The 19,453-nt window shown below is 40.0% G+C and overlaps 1 protein-coding gene across 1 annotated transcript in view; it reads right to left on the bottom strand.

Moving 5' to 3' along the window:
- Nucleotides 1–15,295, bottom strand: part of STK17A (serine/threonine kinase 17a) — a 36,701-nt gene extending 21,406 nt beyond the window's left edge. The window contains exons 1-2 of the mRNA XM_003797551.2: nucleotides 14,903–15,295; nucleotides 3,561–3,773 (exon numbers count right to left, since the gene is read on the bottom strand). Of these exons, the coding sequence (XP_003797599.1) occupies nucleotides 3,561–3,773; nucleotides 14,903–15,105 (416 nt within the window). The 5' untranslated portion in view covers nucleotides 15,106–15,295. The remainder of the gene's footprint in view (nucleotides 1–3,560; nucleotides 3,774–14,902) is intronic.
- Between the last annotated feature and the right edge of the window lie 4,158 nt (nucleotides 15,296–19,453).

Here is a 19,453-nt window from a genome sequence, read left to right as displayed (position 1 = left end):
AATGACTGCCTAGCAATTCATTTTATGACATTATTACTTATTTAATCAACTTCTTTCTAATAAGTATTTAGATTATTTCTACCTTTTTGTTATATAGCTGTTATTTAATGAACATTTTTTTTTTTTTTTTTTTTGAGACAGAGCCTCCAGCTGTTGCTCTGGGTAGAGCATCCTGGCATCACAGCTCACAGCAACCTCCAACTCCTGGGCTCAAGCGAGTCTCCTGCCTCAGCCTCCCACTTAGCTTGGCCTACAGGCACCCACCACAATGCCTGGCTATTTCTTGGTTGCTGCCGTCATTGTTGTTTGGCAGGCCCAGGCTGGATTCGAACCCGCAAGCTCAGGTATATGTGGCTGGTGCCTTAGCGGCTTGAGCCATAATGAACATTTTTATCACATATCTTTGCAAAATTGCCTGCTATTTCTCATGAAGAGATTTATAAAAGTGAAATTCCTAGGTTAAAGAGGTTTTTTTTTAAGGGTTTTTTTTTAAGTTTTTTTGTAGACGTAGGGTCTCTCTATGTTGCCCAGGGTAGATTCAAGCAATTTGCCCGTTTTAGCCTCCCAAAATGCTGGGATTATAGGCATAAGCGACTATACTCGGCCCGTAAGTCTTTTGATACATACTTCATATTGTTCTCCAGAAAAGTTATACCAGTTAATACTGCCACTCATGGTATAAATAAGATGGTTCAATCAATGAATATCACTTTTCTTTATAATTTTTACCAATCTGACAGAGGGAAATTGACCACTAATTTACATTCTAAAAATTCTAAGAATCACTATTTTCATGTGTATTTAGACAACAATTTGCATTCATAGATGTGCTGTAAGGAATTTCTCTTCATGGCCTTTATCTATTTTTTTTAAACCAGTGCCAATCACAGTCCTGAACAGCACAATCCCCATGCCATAGTCCTGAATGCAAAGCCCCAAAGATCAAAAATCCCTAAAATCACAATCCTGTATGATTTCAGCCTCAAATGCTGAGATCCTAAAAGTTGAATTCTAGGGAAGGGAATGGTGTGTTTCCAGCTATACTCAGGCGAGGTGCATCACAGTGGCAGAACACTCTGTTGTTGTGTCGTTGTATGGTTTAAAGGAGATACATATGGATGCCAGGGTGACAAGGGGTGAACCAGTGGACTTAATTTTAGTTGCCAACTTGACTGGATTAGGAAATACCTAGACACTTGGTAGAGCATTATTTTGGGTGTGTCTGTGAGAGCACTTCCAGAGATGACGAGTCTGAGTGACGAGGTAGGGAGATCTGAACTCAGATTGGCAGGCACCACCTAATCAGTTGGGACAGACTATTCTCATTCTGCCTTGAACATCACAACTCCAGGCTTGCCTGCCTTTGAACTCCAGGACTTACCCACCCCCATGGCAGGTCCTGAGGCTTTTAGCCTCAGACTGAAAGTTACACCATCAGCCTGCCTGGCTCAGAGCCCTTCCACACTTGGACTATGCCATGCCATCTCATTCCAGTGTCTCTTGCTCACAGACGGCCTACTGTGGGACTTCTCAGCCACTATAAGCGCATGAACCAATTCCTTTAATAAATCCTATTTATCTATTGGCTTTCTCTGGAGAAACCTGACTAATAAAGATTTGGTATTGGAGAAGCCCAATATCATTTTATTCCTTAGATTACGGCAGTCCCCAAACTTTCTGGCACCAGGGACCGTGGCTAGGAGAGGCAATTAGATTGTCATAAGGAGTGTACAATCTAGCTCCCTTGCAAGGACAATTTACAGTAGGGTTTTTGCTCCTGCGGGAGTCTAATGCCACTACTGATGTGACAGCAGGCAGAGGTCAGGTGTGGTTCAAGTCACGGGGAGCGGGTGTCGATACGGACAAAGCTTTGCTTGCTTGCCTGGTGAGCAGCTGGTTCCTAACAGGTCACATATGGGCACTTCAGAGGCCTGCAGCCTTAGAAGACAATGGAAGAGATCTGTGAAACTGTTCCCTTACTTACAAAAAGGCTGTGATTAAGTTAAGCCTCTGAGACTACTTAATGGCAAAAGATAAAAGTTTAAGAACTAATTATTACTGGTGGATTGAAAGTAGAAAATCATTTAATAGCAATGGCCAAGCAATGACCAGACTTTCAAATGGACAGTATATACTTAAAAAAATTGTAGACCACTCTCCAAGTACACATGCAGTGCGTGTTTTGAAGATTAGAGAAGTGAAATGCAGGTGGAAAATACAAGAAATCTCCCCTGACAAATTAATCAATTGTGTACAACTTCTGCCCCTTCACACAAAGCACCACTTCACTATGCTACTCATCTCATCTTCACATTGTTTCTAATACTGGAGGATAAGAGACAGTTCTTTTAGACAGTTCTGAGACACTTTATGCACTTTTTGCAAATTTGACTCCATGAAAGTACATTAACAGAATGCTGATAATGCAGATAATGAAATTTGCTCAGTAAATGAAGTGATTTCTTTTCTTTGTACATTTGCATTTGTGAAGGATAAAATTTCTCAAGATCTTGGCTCTCTGGTTTGTGGCCAATTTCATGAAAAGACTTATGTTGTCTCTCACAGTATTTCAGATGTATAGTTATAATGGTTGGTAAATACAATTATCAGCCATAGTGATATGCATTTATACCAGTGGTTCTCAACCTTCTTAATGCTGCGACCCTTTAATACAGTTCCTGTGGGTCATGACCCACAAGTTGAGAATTGCTGATTTACACAGTTAATTTTTTGATCTATTTCTTATAAATACTGTCTAACGGCTCATAATTGTTATACTTGATAGTATGTTTGACAGTTTATACTTCCTTTATGGACTGTTGATGGTATAACTGAGTGCTTATGCATGCAAAAAATGTTTATTATTATTTAATTATTATCTTTACTGTGTAAAGTGAATTACGAAGTATTCTGTCATGTTTTCAAGATTTTTTATTTACTTAAATTAACATATATTAAAGAAATTTTAGTCATTTTGGTGGAATAGATATTAGAGCTATTTTTCTCTGAGTCCGCCCTTTTCATTTTATTTATGTTTATGAATGTATGAAGGCTTTCAGTGTATTCAGATCTATCAATCTTTTCCTTTGGCAGGAGAAGCACCAAGGAAACCAGGCTTTCAGCTTTCTTAAGGAGAAAAAGAACTGTCCTTTGTTTGTGTTCCAAAACTATTTTCCATGCTATACCTACTTACTCAAATTGAAAACATGATAAAATCAAGACTACTATTTCCAAAAGAAAGGGGATTAATTCAGACTATAAGGAATTATAAAATGTCTTTTACTTAACTTGTTAAGAATGCCTCTAATAAAAACGTAAGAGAACTTTCCACCCTATCGTGAGGAGAATTTCATTAAGGAATGAAAATAAAAAGCTAATGCACACATGTACCTTTGCAAGTTTAGAACATATCAAATTAGTAACCAGAACACATGAAGAAGATCCAGAAAACCCGCAGATTTCCAGAGAACCAGGCCCTGCAACACAGTTACAGATGACTGGCATCCCGTAAAGGAAGTGTAGACATCAAATACACTTAACTTAAGGAAGATGATACTTACTATTCCAAAACTAAAATCATTTCTGAGGGAGTCTCATAAACTTCATGTAAATTAATGACCCAAGGATTGTCCTGCGCTAGTTCAAGTACAGCAATCTCATGAATTATTTCCATCCGACAATCTTGGCCTTTTCTTCTTTTTCTCATGAACTTTGCAGCAAATTCTTTCCCAGAATCTTTCTTTATACATTTCCTCACCACTGCAAATTTTCCCCTAGAATGAAACAAAACATTTTCTGTTAATTAAACGTTGACAACTTTCCAAAGACAGTAAATTTTAGTAAAATTTCAAAATATCCACTGGTAGATAATTCAAATTTAGCTCATATTCAATCACAAAAGTAGCTATATCACTTAGAAACATACACAGGCTACATCTGTAGATTTACGGATTTATCAGATAAAAGATAACATGTAAATCTGTAAAATTAATATTTCTAAGTAGAGAATAACCAAACCAAAAGATCAATATCTTTTTGCAGTTATAAAAAAAACCTCAGTTTCTTTTTTTTTTTTGGCCGCGGCCGGGTTTGAAACTGCCACCTCTGTATATGGAGCTGGCATCCTACTCCTTTGAGTCACAGGCACTACCCCATTTGACTTTTTAATATAAATTAGTCACCAGAATTCCTAGTATGATAAATTTCACTGTCACTAATTGACTCTAAAGAATATTATTACCTTCTAAAATTATAAAAGTTAAGGATCTCATTTATATCGTCTCATTCTAATTACAGTATCAGCTGAAAATGTCTCCTTTTCCTATAAAGACAGACAACAATCATTACCTTAGTATACTATAATTTGTCATTAAACTATAATAAGACCAAACAGGGGAACTGTATAGCTTACTGATCAAAGGTATGAGGTGTAGAACTAGACCTACATGAGTTCTTATTCCACAAGTGCCACCTGACACACAACCTTTGGCAATTTATTTAACCTCCTCAAGTCTCATTTTTCTTATCTGTATAACGGGACACAATGGCGTCTACTTCACCAGATTCTGAAATTACAGTATACAGCACATGTCAATTGCTCACACAGTACCTGCCACACAGTAAGTGCTCAGTAAGAAGATCACTAATCACACAAATCATTACGTTGTGATAGCCAACCCCATAAATATCCACTGAATCCTTCGGTAGGAAGGCAACCTAGAGATCACGTAATTTTTTTTCTAAGATTCAGAAGCTGTGGAAAGGGGGGGAAAGAAAGATTTTTTTTTAACCTAACACCATATGCCAATGTCTTAATTCCAAACTATGAGGTAATATTGGCCCAGTAGTAGAAGAGATTATTTTAACAAGGTTTCACTAAAGCCTGACTTCTGCAGAAGGGCTGCAGTCTGGGTCCTCAGCTGAGCAGTACAGAACGGACCCACGGGCATTTCCATATGACAGTCTCACAGATAGCAAGACAGTGAGCACAGTCTGTCGGCTGCCACTCCTTCCCTTTCTCAGTGTCCTGATTCCTCACCCGCATGAGGTTTTTTGACCTCCTCACTATTAATAGCTCATCAGAAAATATACCACCAAATCTGAAGCATACCAGGTACAACTGGATCAAAGTGCCATATCATAATTCTGCTTATGTTGGTACAATACAACTTAATATTGCTTGTTTAAAAAAGCTAGACAGGTTTTTCATATTTCACATTGCGCTGGAGAATAAATTATGTAAATTTTTTCCCCCTTGAATTTTTGTCAAGTCAGTATCCTCATACTATATTTTAAAACATTTTCCAGGCTCGGCGCCTGTGGCTCAAGCGGCTAAGGCGCCAGCCACATACACCTAAGGTGGCAGGTTTGAATCCCCAGCCCGGGCCCACCAAACAACAATGATGGCTGCAACTAAAAAATGGCCGGGCGTTGTGGCGGGCACCTGTGGTCCCAGCTACTTGGGAGGCTGAGGCAGGAGACTCGCTTGAGCCCAGGAGTTGGAGGTTGCTATGAGCTGTGATGCCATGGCACTCTACCCCACGGGGATAGCTTGAGGCTCCGTCTCAAAAAAAAAAAAAAAAAAAAATTTCCAAAAAGTTAAACACAAGGCTGTACTTTGCCCTGTTAAGTTCTAACTTCTAAGTTTTGGTCTAGGATTCTAGATGCTGGCATAATTCGGAGTACTAATTCTTCCTTCCATTTATTTTTAACTGCAAATATGATTATTGTGCCCTTTAAATTTTTGTTACTATTAGTAATAAAAATGTGGAATGAGAAATCCTCAGGCATGCCCCTATAGCTGTTCAATTTGGTAACTATCTAGCACCTTATTCGTATCAAAGTTCTTTTATTCATAGAAATATGAAAGATTTCTATAGATACTAGAGAGTATTTTATGTTACTTTTAACTATAAACAAATGAATCAAAGACTAATACCATGCTTTATGTTATCCCACTGAATCATTAGGCCAGTATCTCCATCAAGTTTTAGAAAATGTCCAATGACCTTTGGATTTGTCTAAGAAAAAAAACAATTTGATTTTTCTCATACCTATATGCCAGAAGTTTCAAAAGAGAAAGTTTAATTTTTAAAAACTGATCTGAAATGAAGCCTCAACAAATAATTGGCAGTGAACCTGTTCCTGGTAAATGAGAAGTGACTCAGCTGAATGGCCCTCTGAGCACTCCCACATTAAACACACAAATGTTGATTGTTGCTACACCTAAGATTCAAAGCAACACAGTACTGTGAAGTAAAACACGACTTATTATCTAGCCTGAAAGTATATTTTTGAAGGCCAGAGGTAAAGACAAGTGACTCAGCAAACAGAATTGGATTCACACAGGGCTAAGGTGTGACCTCTGACAACCTGCTCCAGAACAGCCACTGTTAGAAGGCCCCCCTCCCCACTTCCAGTGGTGCCGAGTGCAGTCCCTGCAGCCCTCCTTGCACAGGATGACTGCTCTGACCCCACCTTTGTTTCCGTGGAAGCACCCTTCACAGCTCAGGTTTCTTCTTTCCATCCTATCCTACTATATTGGAGGGCAGCAAATTTTTCTGTAAAAGGCAAGATAAAAAATATTTCTGGCTTTGTGGGCTAAACATTCTCTGTGGCATCTACCTGAGTCCACTGCTGTAGAGCGGAAACAGCCACAGACAAAAGGTAAACGGATGAGCGCGGCTGGGTTCTGAGAGCACTTTGTGGACACTGCAACTTGAATTCTATATGATTGATTTTCATGTCATTAAATATTACATTTACTTGGATCTTTTCAAATATTTAAAATGTAAAAGACATTATGAGCTTGGGAGCTATACAAAAATAGGTGGCTGGGTGTAGTTTGAAGGCCCCTGCACCATCCCACGCTGAAGAAAACTCTTCCACTGTTTTGATTCTACATCCCACTAACACTGACAGGAAGACAGCAGGTCACGCTGACTTTAGTGAACATGTATGCCTTTGTCCCTAGGTGAATGGTGCAACGGAGGGGGACCCTTACCACTGCTTGAGAGGTCAGAAGGAGATTTCTGAGTTGCCTAAATATCATACCCCAAAAGAGTTCCAATGTGCATACTTTGGGCTGGAAATGGTGGCTCATGCGTGTAACCCTAGCACTTTGGAAGGCCCACGTGGGAGGATCACTTGAGGCCAGGAGTTCAAGAGCAATGTGAGCAAAACTATCTCAAAAAAAAATTAGTCAGGCACCAGCTGTGCCTGTAGTCCTAGCTACTAAGGAGACTGAGGCAGGAAGATTGTTGAATGCAGGAGTTGGAGGCTGCACAGAGCTATAACTGCACCACTGCCTTCCAGCCTAGGTGAGACAACAAGACCCCATCTGTATTTTTTTTAAAAGTGCATGCTTTATCGTGGCTTCACGGTGAAAATTGTGACAGCATCATAATCTTTAACCGTAGGCTATTGAGGCCTATAAAACATTTAAAAAATGATGTTTCTCTGACATTGGGGGGGGGGCACAGTTATATATAAACATCTATAGTTTACTATTATGCACAAAACTGAGAACTCCAGTTCTCACTAAACATTTTGGGATGAATGTCAGAAACGAATACATTTTAGAACTACTCAATGAAAGCATATTCCAGAGTGACAAAAAGGGAAAGATACACGAATTACAACAAGAGGAAGAGACGATTGAACTGGGCCCACCAGTGCACATTTGCTTCGAACAAGGATGGAATTTTATTCATCTTTGCATTACCAGTGCTCAACACAGAGTTCAGGTAGGCAAGTATCTTTTTTAGTTTTTGCAGATAGAGCCTCCCTGTCACCCTGACTAGACTGTAGTAGAGTCATCATACATCAGACTCCTGGGCTCAAGTCAAGAGATTTTCCTGTCTCAGCTTCTCAAGGACCTGGGAATGAAGGCATTCACCACCAAACCCCAGCTAAGTTTTCTATTTGTTTCAATTTTTTGAAGAGATGGGGGTCCCATTCTTGATTAGGTGATCTTCCTGCCTCAGACACCCAGAATGTTAGGATTACAGGTGCGAGCCACTGTGCCTAGCCTGGTATGGCTCTTTAGATAGGTATAACTTGCTACGGAAGTTTGGGCTCTATCAGACTTAAAATAGGCACCTATTAGAATCCTTGAGATGATTGTTTAAAAAAGATAATTCTGATAGTATGTAAAGAGTGATTGCCAAATGACAACTAGAAACTAGGAGGCCAATAAAATAGTTCAAGGCAATGGGCTTGAACTCAAAAGGGGCAGCGGTGGAGACTGGGAAGACAGATTCAAGGTCAGGATCTACGAGTCCTCCCTCATAGATTCGAGTTGTAGGCAGATATGGGAGAAAGGAAAGGTAGAAGACAAGGGCAACTTTTCGATTTTTATATGGGTACTATGTAAATGTGATACTATCAACTGAGATAAAGATTATAAAAATATTTACAGATTTTTGGCGAAAGATCAAGTGTTAGGTTTTGGATAGAAGTTTGAGACGCCTTTCTTAGCCTGGAGATTCTCATTTACTGGATGGATTCTGAATATAAGTTTTAGTATTGGGTTATAGGCAAAGGTAAAGAGATAATATATAAGGTACAGATAAACGTTAGAAAACCTATAGTGGTATCCATAGGAAGCAAAATAACGTCCAAGATCCCACTTTATTCTAGATTATAATAAAATGCTTTATTTATACCTTTATTACATCATTTATATCAACATGACATATTTTAGTTTTTATGTACGAATGGCTGTCTCCCCAGCTAGACTGACAGTTCCAGGGACCTCACTTATTCATCTTTACATTCCATGGTGCCCTATACATGGCAAGTATACAAATATATCAAGTAACATGTTAAGTATATACATTCCTCTTATTTTATGTGAAAGTTTTATGGGAGCTTAACCTCATAATGTGTAATATACTGGACTACTTGCCATTTTTTCTTTACTGAATTTTTCTACCCCTGTGCCTTGTTTTATAGCCAATGGCTGGAGTATCTTACATGGCTGCCTCTGAAATTACATCTAGTCCTTACAGGTCAGTTCAAACGTTATTTCCCCACAAGACTTTCCAGTGGCATGTCATTTTGTCTACAAGCAGAATAGTGATTGATCCGTTATGCTGTTACAATTGGGAGTAAGTTTAAGAGGGTAGAAAAGTGCCCTCTGCCCTTAATATAAGTATGATATTTGCTTACTTACATTGGGGTAATGTCTTTTTTTTTTTAAGACAGAGTCTCACTATGTCATCCTCGGTAGAGTGCTGCGGCGTCACAGCTTATAGCAACTTCAAACTCCTGGGCTTAAGCGATTCTCTTGCCTCAGTCTCCCAGTAGCTGGGACTATAGGTACTCGCCACATGCCCAACTATTTTTTATTGCAGTTGTCGTTGTTTAGCTGGCTTGGGCCAGGTTCAAACCCACCAGCTTTGGTGTATGTGACTGGTGCCTTAACACTGTGCTATGGGCACTGAGCCATTGGGATAATGTCTTAAGCATAAAGAAATTCTATTCAAGAAAGACATAGGCTCGATGCCTGTAGCTCAAGAGGCTAGGGTTCCAGCCACATACACCAAAGGTGGCAGGTTCGAGCCCAGCCTGGACCTGCCAAACAGCAATGACAACTACAGCCAAAAACTAGCCAGGCATTGTGGTGGGTGCCTGTGGTCCCAGCCACTTGGGAAGCTGAGGCAGGAGAATCGCTCAAGCCCAGAGAGTTTGAGGTTGCTGTGAACTGTGATGCCACAGCAGTCTACCAAGGGCAACATAGTGAGACTCTGTCTCAAAAAAAATAATAATAAATAAACAAACCTAGAATAGTTTCTATATTCTTTACCTCTGAAAACATTGAGGAAAACAATCAAAGAACATATAATACCCGTTGGCTCTATGTGTAAAAAATCAATGAATCTATTCAAATAAAATGTCAGTATGAGTGATAAGAACAGGCAGCACTTTTAAAGCCAAACTTGGTTTAAAGTTCTGGTAATGCCAGGCTTTGGGAGGTTGAAGAGGGTGGATTGTTTGAGCTAAGGAATTCAAGACCAGCCTGAGCAAGAGTAAGACCCTATCTCTTCTAAAAATAGACAGATTAGCTGGGTGTTGTGGTGGGTGCCTATAGTCCGAGCTACTTGTGAGGTTGAGGCAAGAGGATACTTGAGCCCAACAGTTTGAGGTTGCAGTTAGCTGTGATGTCAACAGCACTCTATCCAGGGTGACAAAGTGAGACTCTGTCTTAGGAGAAAAAAAATTAAATTCTGGTAACTATAATCTTGAGCAATTTATTCATTCTTTCTGGGCCTTGGATTCCTCATCTATAAAATGATGTTAATGGTGCCTACCTTACGAGACAGGAAAGACTAAAAAAAAATCATATCTTTAGGGTGGTGCCCATGGCTCAGTGGGTAGGGCACTAGCCCCATATGCCAAGGGTGGAGGTTTCAAACTCAACCCCGGCCAAACTGCAACAAAAAAACAGCTGGGAATTGTGGCAGGCGCCTGCGGGCGCCTGTAGTCCTAGCTACTCAGGAGGCTGAGGCAAGAGAATCACCTAAGCCCAAGAACTGCAGATTGCTGTCAGCTATGACGCCACAGCACTCTACTGAGGGCAATAAAGTGAGATTCTGTCTCTACCAAAAAAAAAAAAACCATATCTTTAAATTAGATGACATTCAATAAATGATCAGGAATCAGCAGTTACTTTTATTGTTTTGGGCACTAATTTCAGATCTATAATATAACCAATGACAATAATTTGTACCAGAAAAATCATAAAACTGGGGTATGGTGGCCTGGGCCTGTAATCCTAGTGATTCAGGAAGCTTAGACAGAGATCGGTTAATCCTGGGCAACATAGTGAGACCCTGTCTCTAAAAAATAAAATTAAATTAAATTTTAAAAAAAATTACAGGACAAAGGTGATCTGATTTGAACTGTACATGAAGTGTGAATTCCCTTAATAAATCTAGATCCTACATACTTACCTGTGTAGATGAACCCATGACCATAGCTACTTGGCTTTCTAATGTATTTGGTTCAAAAATCAGATTTTATAAAATTTTGTTATAGTTTTATTGAGATTGAAATTCACTAAATCCTTAAGTTTATGTATTTTAAATGAAGATTTTAACAATTTAAGCACCAATGTTTGAAAATTAAACAGCTGACTTAATAGATTCTCTGCCCTGTTTCCCCCAAATCCTTTCTTGTTCCTGTTACCCTTAACTGCTCTGAGGAGGATGAGATAGGACATTCCTAACTACGTTAAGGCCCAGCTGGGCAGTAACTATATGACACTGAAGACTGGTAGTGTCTGTTCCAGTTTGGAACTCATTAACATAGCCTTTCATAAAAACTGTTTCAGTCACCAGATAGACTACACACCGTTCTCTGAAAAACAGCTGTGGTGTAATAGAAGTGATTTCAAAGCCAGGAGTCCCCAGTCTGCCACCTCTCATGAGATTCAATGGCTGCCTTGCTTTTCTCACCTGAAAAATGAGGCTTTGCAAACAGGCCTGTGGTAAGAGTCAACACGATAATGCCCGTGAGAGCACTGGGGAAACCAGAAAGCCTCTTTCAGATGGCAACTCCTATTTATAACTTTTTCCACAGAAAAACTCAGCTACTAAAAAGAAAGAAAACTTCAGCTATAAAAGATGTAATATTCTCAAAATGTTCTTGACAAATTTTTAGTAAAGAAATTTATGAATATGTTAAAAATGTTCAAGTTGAGGACTAGATGATGAAAACAGGCATTTGATGTAAAATTGGTATATTTTTAAATCTCTAGAAACATCTTTTTGTTCCTACATTATCAATAAACCCAAGGGTGATCAACACGAAAAAATTCTCAGAACCCAAGGTCATTTTTCTGGCTCCTCAGGAACAAAATCATTAATGTGGTTTACATTGGCACAGATCCCGACCCAAAGAAAGGTAACAAGCCTAAGACTAACAAATCAAGCTTCAAGCAACAAAAGAAAGTTTTACATCAGATATTTACCTAGATTTAGGTTGCTATAGATTCTGCTGGAGACATGAAAGAATGTGACATTTCTTAAAATGATAAACATCACATCCTGTCATTACTGTGGAATTCATACTGACCATTTAAAAAATTCTCTTCAAACAGCCCTCTCTTCAAAAGCTTTACATGTCTGTTAAAATAATCATGGCGCCTGAAAGAAATCAATTTGTTTAAAGAGTTAACTCTCCACACCCTTTCTATAATTTACTAAATGAACAGTGACAGAATAAAACGAAAAAAAATCTTTTTTTCCTTCTATAGCATTAAAATATGACAGATATTTTGCAACGTCTATACTAGAAGGAGATTCGAGTTCTATCAGAAATGCAACCAGAATTAACAGCTGAAAAAATAAGTTTTCTATCTTACCAGAGAAAAGAGTATGTTAAAACCATAATATGCATCCAACAAGGACTGTTTATAACACACAGCAGAACTTTTACTTCCTGAGACTTTTAAACAGTTCCTGTGACTTCAGTACTTTGGCCAGAGATAGAGGCATGTTTTGAGATTGCGTAGGTTTTATTTTTGGTTTTTGGTTACATTTAAAATAACCTTTATTGAGTTACACAATGAATTATATTTTGAGCACATCCCCTAATCACAGGCTTATAGCTATATAGGTTTTATTTTATTTAATTCTCTCAACAGTCCTATAAGTTAATGAATGGTTAGTTAATGTACTCAAGTCCATGTAACTAGTAAGGTGCTGCTTTTCTGTGAATCATGCTTAAAAGCAGTAAGAGCCAAGATTCAATCTCAGACTGTCTGACTCCAAAGTTCCTAATCACTTCGTTCTACTCTGTGATGAAAAAGGGTAGCAAAAAGGAAAATAAAAAACAGATTAATTTTATAAAGTTTCAGGCTTCTACATCAAGTATTTATCTAATAACTGCATTATTCTGCTGCGTCAGGATCTATTCCTTTTTAAAGAACTTCATATAAGAAAAAGTATATAGAAAATATCACAACCTTAAAAAAAAAAACTTTATAGGCAAGCTAATTTTATAATAGAGCTTAAAACAAAAGTCGAAAGAAAAATTCCTGGAGGAATTAGTACCACAACACCTGGCGGGGTGCAAATCAGTTTTTGGATTAAATCATTCATTACACAGTCTGCAAGACAGTGCTTGCCATCTGAAGATGGTTCTGTTTTGTAGTCCCTGTACTAGTTTCCCTTTGTGGAATGAAGACGGACAACTCAAGCAAATAATGGCAAAACGTTGTTTTCCTTTTCAAGTAACCAGAGTTAGTTCAGAATGTGTGGAATTTCAATGAATTAGAATACCTAGCTGAGTCAGTGGCTCTCTTCTCTTCTTTTGTTATAATTAAAGTATGCACAGATCCAGTCAATTAGTGCCTAGCAGTGAAGAAGATCTTGTTCCTGAATGGTGTTTTTCCTCTTGTTAACATTTAGAATAAGTAAGACATTTTTAAGGTAGGCTTCCCCTCCACCCCCCCCCCAAATACATATTTCCAGAAGTTACCTTAATATTTGTAAGGCAGTGTGTCTTTGACACTGTTTGTAACCAATGCTTTTTCCAACCCCCACTGGAAGCTGTCATAACTGTTGGGGACGTTCCCATTACAACCTGGTGCTGTTATGCAATGAGGACAAATGTCTGCAGTAATAGTGAACATTTACTGAGCAAGACAAGGCAGGCCCAGTGGTGTGCCCTTTGCAGGCATGGCATCTTCACCACACCTCTGTGAGGTGAGTACTGCCATTTACGGTTTCATGGAGGAGACAAGTGAGGCTGGGGGAGGGGTCTAAGTAACCCACCCAAAGGCAAACAAAGCAAGCAGGGTAAGGTTATGAACTCAGGTATGACTCCAAAGCAAGGAAGAGAGTCCCCAAACCCCACAAAAATCATGCTATCACCCCTCTTCAGCATACAACATGTAAAGCATCCAAACAACTTACAACTTTAAAAAGAGACCAAGTTGACCAGCCTAAGCAAGAAAGAGACCTGTCTCTACTAAAAATAGAAAAACCAGCCAGGCTTGTGGCAGGCGCCTGTAGTTTCAGCTACTGGAGGCTGAGGCAAGAGGATCTCTTGAGTATAGGAGTTTGAGGTTGCTGGGAGCTGTGAAGCCTCCGCACTGTAGCCTGAGAGACACAGGGTGACTGTCTCAAAAAAAAAAAAAAAAAAAAATTAAAAAGAGAGAGAGAGAGACCAAGTTGAAAACTTTCTACTCCCACACAAAAAGTGTAGAATGGGGAGAAGACAAGAGCCAGTTCACAGCACAGTGAAAAGGGCCAAGAGCCATGAATGAAATCAGTCTGAAATTGAGGCACAGGGACTTGAATACTGCAGAAGTAAGACAGCATAAAACCAACCAAGAAAACGAAATGATGAAGTCCGCAGCAGAAGGCTGACAGAAGTTAACATAGCACTACTGCAAAGGAAGCTGTGACACTGAAAGTCACATAAGGAGAAAGAGGAAGCCAGAGGGTTTAAGGGCACAATCAAGGCTGACTCCACAACCCTCTGGTTTTCAGACTGCTACTACGGGTAAATCCACGAGTGTGGTTTGCACACTTCTCTCTTTAAGTTACCATTTAATACATCACAGATGCATGAAGGGCGTGAGTAAAGGAAGGTGTCAGGCTCTTGGTAACACGAAGAAACGAGCCTTTGCTCTTTTGTACCTGTCGCTGGAGACTTCTACAGGCTATCAAGTTAAAATGACTCGCTCCCGGAGCGCCGCGTGGAGGGGAAGCTGGTGCGACTCGGCTGTCCTAATCGCCGCCAGCATCCAAGTTTGTGCCAAGTCACACCGCGCTTTATCCGCTCCCAGCAACGCCACCTCCAGCCACATCGATGGACCCAGCACTTATCCGCGCTCGTGTCCGCCCCGCGCGGGGTTTGGGGGCGCAGCCGGGACCCCGCCAGTCCTTACCTGCCCAGCTCCCGGCCGGGGCACAGGCTGTAGCCGTCCTGGAAGGGCTCGGTGCGTACTGCGGCGCGGATCTCAGTCTGCAGCCCGCGGGCTTGGGGCGAAGGCTGCCGGCGCGGCGTGCTCAGACCCCGGAGGGCCGGGCCCGAGCCAGTGGCGGTGGCGGGGGAGGAGTCACCGCTGCCCGGCTTCTCCAAAGGGATCATGATGCTCGGGCGCGCTTCCTTCCCGGCCGCCCGGCTCTCTCCTAGAACCCGGTGGGTAACGGGCGCGCCTCCGGCTGCCTCGCGCGGCCGTAAGGAGTCTCCAAACACCCGCTCACCCTTGCGCCGCGCTCAGACTGCGGCCACCTAGTTCCTGGCAGCCCGGCGTGGCCCCGCCCAGGCCACGCCCCCTTCCGGCCCCCTCTCTGAGCTCCTCCCGGATCCCCAGCGCCTGGTGCGGCGCGCGCGCGCGCGGGCGCGCTCTCTGCAGCCCAGGGGGAGAAGGTGCAGGTGGTTCCACTCGCGCGGCCTGGAGGCAAGTGTAGCACCCTTTGGGCACTAGGGCCAACTACATTAGCCAGTTGCGCACTTGTTGAACATCTGCGAATTTTGAAAGCTGACCCAATGAAAGGCATAAGAGCTAAGAGCAGGACCAACACGGATCGCTTTCTCTTGGGCAAATGCGTAAGGGTGATGAAACCCTGATTTCGGCTGCTGTAGAACGCATTAGGCTGGGGGGCTGCTCCTAGCTGCTTTGTACAATGAGAGAGGGATCTGGAGGTAGGAGAGGTATGTATATTATTAACCCCGCTCACCAGGCCTAGGGAATTAGGCACTATTATCTCGTCTGTAGTCTTCTCTTTATTTATTTTCAATGTACTCTCATCTCAGCCCAATTAGAGCTTTAATTGCCATTTGTATGCTTATGACTACAGAATTTATATCTCCAACTTTCATATCATTCCCTGAACTTCAGACTCATATATTTAACTATGCACTTGGCATCTCCATTTAAACGTCAAATTAGCATCCAATTTTTAACATATATACAAAAGTAAATTCTTGATTGTCCTTCATAAATGGGATCCTGTCTAGTTCCCCCCATCTCAGTTTTTGCCATTTCCGTCCTTCCAGTTGTTCAGGCCAAAAATCTTGGAATAAGCATTGACTCCTATCTTTCTCTCATACCTTTCATCCAATTTGTCAGTGAACTTGCTTGGCTTTACCTTCAAATTATCTGGAGAATCTGATCACTTCTCTCTATGTGCACATTACTACCACGACCTGAGTCACCATTATCTCTAGTCTGGATTAATGTGATATGTACTAATGTAATGTAATAATCCCGTATAGTTCATTTTCAGGGTAATGAGAGTGATCTTCTAAAAATCTAAGTTAAATCAGTTCATTGCTCTGCTCAAACAGTTCCGGTAGAGTTTCCCTTTTGGAAGTGATGGAGTAGCTTATTTGTGATCTACATTCTCACTGAGAAAAATTAGAAAAGTTAACAAAGTTACAAAAGACCCTCCCAAGTTCTCCACTTAAAGGCATCCAAGAATTTCAAAACCAGAAAGGACTTGGCTAACTAAAATTCCAGAAAGGGCAACTAGAGAGGCACCACTTTTCCCATGAGGCACGAACAGTATTTGATGATTTTAAAGCAATGGCTGAAAGGGTGAAAAAGCAAACAGACCTTTCAGCCATCTCATGGGGCTGAGGGAGACAGAAAAATGGAAGTTAGGACCTATTTAGGAAGTGGAGTTGTCAGTAATTAGGCCTAGAGGTAAGACTCTGAAAGGTTAGATCCCAGGAGCCTGTGTGAAAGGGAAATAGGCCAGCCCTCACAAGGACCGAAGGCCAACCTCACAAGGACCGAAGGCCAACCTCAAAAGGACAGACGACCAGCCTCAAGAGGCAACAGTGAATTTCCTCTGGTGAAAAAACAGCATCATCCAGAGCTACACGTTGTCTGAATAATATTTTATTATGTCTGACACTTGAAGAAAATAGGACACACAAAAGGAATTGTCTTAAAAACTAAGGGAAAAAGAGATAAACACATGGAAGATGCAGATATTAAAGACAGATTTTATAATTGATAAAAGCATAAAATGATTGTGTTTAAAACCTTCAAGATTAATATTAATGTTAAATGTATTAAAATTAATGTCTTTAATAGAAAAATGATCCTGTTTAATGTCTTCAAGCAATTAAATGAGAAAATGGAGACAGCAGAGAACTGGAAACTCCAAAGATGAATAAAATGAAATTTTGTAATTGGGGAAAAACCCCACAAACTAAAACTACCAACGAATGATGGGTTTAATTACAGATTAAATATAACATAAGCAAGAATTAGTGAACCTGGCTAGTTAACTTAATATGTAAAGTGAAATACACAAAATGAAACACAAGAGATAAAAAGACAAAGTTCAGAAAAGAAGATAAAACATGATGTGTGGTTAAATATTTTAACATATATTTAATTGGAATATCAAGAAAGGAAAGAGAAAAAAGGAGAAGAGGAAATATTTGCAAAGACACCAAATGGAAAAAAAATCTTTTAAGATAGAGTCTACTCTGTTGCCCCAGGCTAGAGTGTCATGATGTTAGTTAGCCTAGCTCACGGTAACCTCAAACTGCTGGGTTCAAGCCTCTTGTCTCAGCCTCCAGAGTAGCTGGGACTATAGGTGTCCCCACAAAGCCCAGCTAATTTTTTCTATTTTTAGTAGAGACAGCAACTTGGTCTTGTTCAGGCTGGTCTTGAATTCCTGAGCTCGAGCAATCCTCCTGTCCCAGCCTCCCGCAGTGCTAGGATTACAGTCCTGGTTTGGTGGCTCAGGACTAGGTTTGAGTCACCAAACCAGGACTAGGAATTTAAAAGACTAACGAATGACAACAACTCTCAGAATCATGAAACATTATGAGTATCAAGCAAGATTTCAAGCAAAGAAAACTTAGGCAGATTATAGTAAACTACTGAGAAACAAAGACAAAGAGAAAATGTTTAAAATCAGCCGAGAAAGCAGGTATATAACCTGTAAAAGAGCAACACACAATCAAGAGCTTATTCTCAAAGAACCAGTGGAAGCCTAAACACCTTCAAATGTCTTCAGAGTGCTGGGAGAAATTAGTTACCAACCTAGATTAATTACCTTATAAAAATACTCGTCAAAATTGAAAGTAAAATACATGCATTTTCATTTACTTATTTATTTTTGCAGTTTTTGGCCAGGGCCGGGCCTGAACTTGCCACCTCTGGTACATGGGGCCAGTGCCTTACTCCTTGAGCTACAGGCGCCACTGAACACACATTTTTTTATAAAAAAGAAACACTGAGATGTTCAGCTGACCTATATTAAGGGACGTTCCAAAAGGAGTTCTTCAGGCAGATGAAAGCTAATTCCAAATGAAATCATGGAGATGTCTAAAGGACTGAACAGGATGAAAAGGGTTCAGATGTGGCTAGACAGAAAGAAATGAAAACTGTGTAAAATAATAAAAATAACGTGATGTGAGGTTTAAATATATATGGAGTTAAGATATACATAATTATCACAAAAAATTAGATAGAGTAAATGGAATTCAAATGTTACAAGGTCCTAGCATTCTCTGAGTACTGATAAAAGTACTTGGCTTTCATAAATCAATATTGAGATTGCGAGGTCTACTGTAGCAGCTAAAATAATAGAAAAGAATGAGTGAATAACGACTTAATAGAGGAAATGGAATAATTAAAAAAATTAATATTTTAAGAAGCAAGAAGGCTGGTGCAGTGACTCACACCTGTAATCCTAACACTTTGAGAGGCAGAGGCAGGAGGATCACTTGAGGTTCAGAGTTCAAGATCAGCCTGAGCAACTCAGCAACACTTCATCTGTTTAAAAAAAAATTAACCAGGTGTAGTGGAGCACACCTGTAGTCCCAGCTGCTTAGGAGGTTGAGGTGAAAAGATTGCTTGAACCCATAAGTTGGAGGTTATGTCTATAGCCTAAGTCACAGTGAGACCCTGTCTCCAAACAAACAAACAAATAGAACAAAACAAAAAACAGAAGCAAGAAAGGAAAAAAAGGAACATAGAACAATAGGATGGTAAATTTAAACAGAAGGATTTTTTATTTGCAGCAATTACATTAAATAAATATAAATCTGTAACCCCCAATTAAAAGGCAAATGTAGACAAGTTTAAAAAATAATCCCTCATATATGTTCCTTCTAAAAGACGTCTTAGAAGGTTACAGAAAGATTGAAAATAAAAGGATGGGAAGAATTATGCCATGTGAATACACGTACACCTTCTCTCTTGCTCTTTGTTTTATTGCACTTTGCTGGTATTGTGTTTTTTACAAATTGAAGGTTAGTGGTAATCCTTTCCCAATAGGATGTGCTCACTCCTGTCTCTGTGTACATTTTGGTAATTCTCCCAGCATTTTAAACTCTTTCATTATTATTATATCTGTTATGATCTGTGATCAGTGACCTTTGATATTACTATTGTAATTGCTTTTGGGTGCCACAAATGGTGCCCATATAAGACAGTAAACCTAATCAATAAATGTGTGCTCTGATA

Source organism: Otolemur garnettii, unplaced genomic scaffold (assembly GCF_000181295.1).
Source record: "Otolemur garnettii isolate 467f Iridium unplaced genomic scaffold, OtoGar3 scaffold00119, whole genome shotgun sequence".
NCBI lineage: Eukaryota > Metazoa > Chordata > Mammalia > Primates > Galagidae > Otolemur > Otolemur garnettii.
Note: the sequence above shows the minus strand (reverse complement) of the source record. Positions and strands in the feature narration are given on the sequence as shown.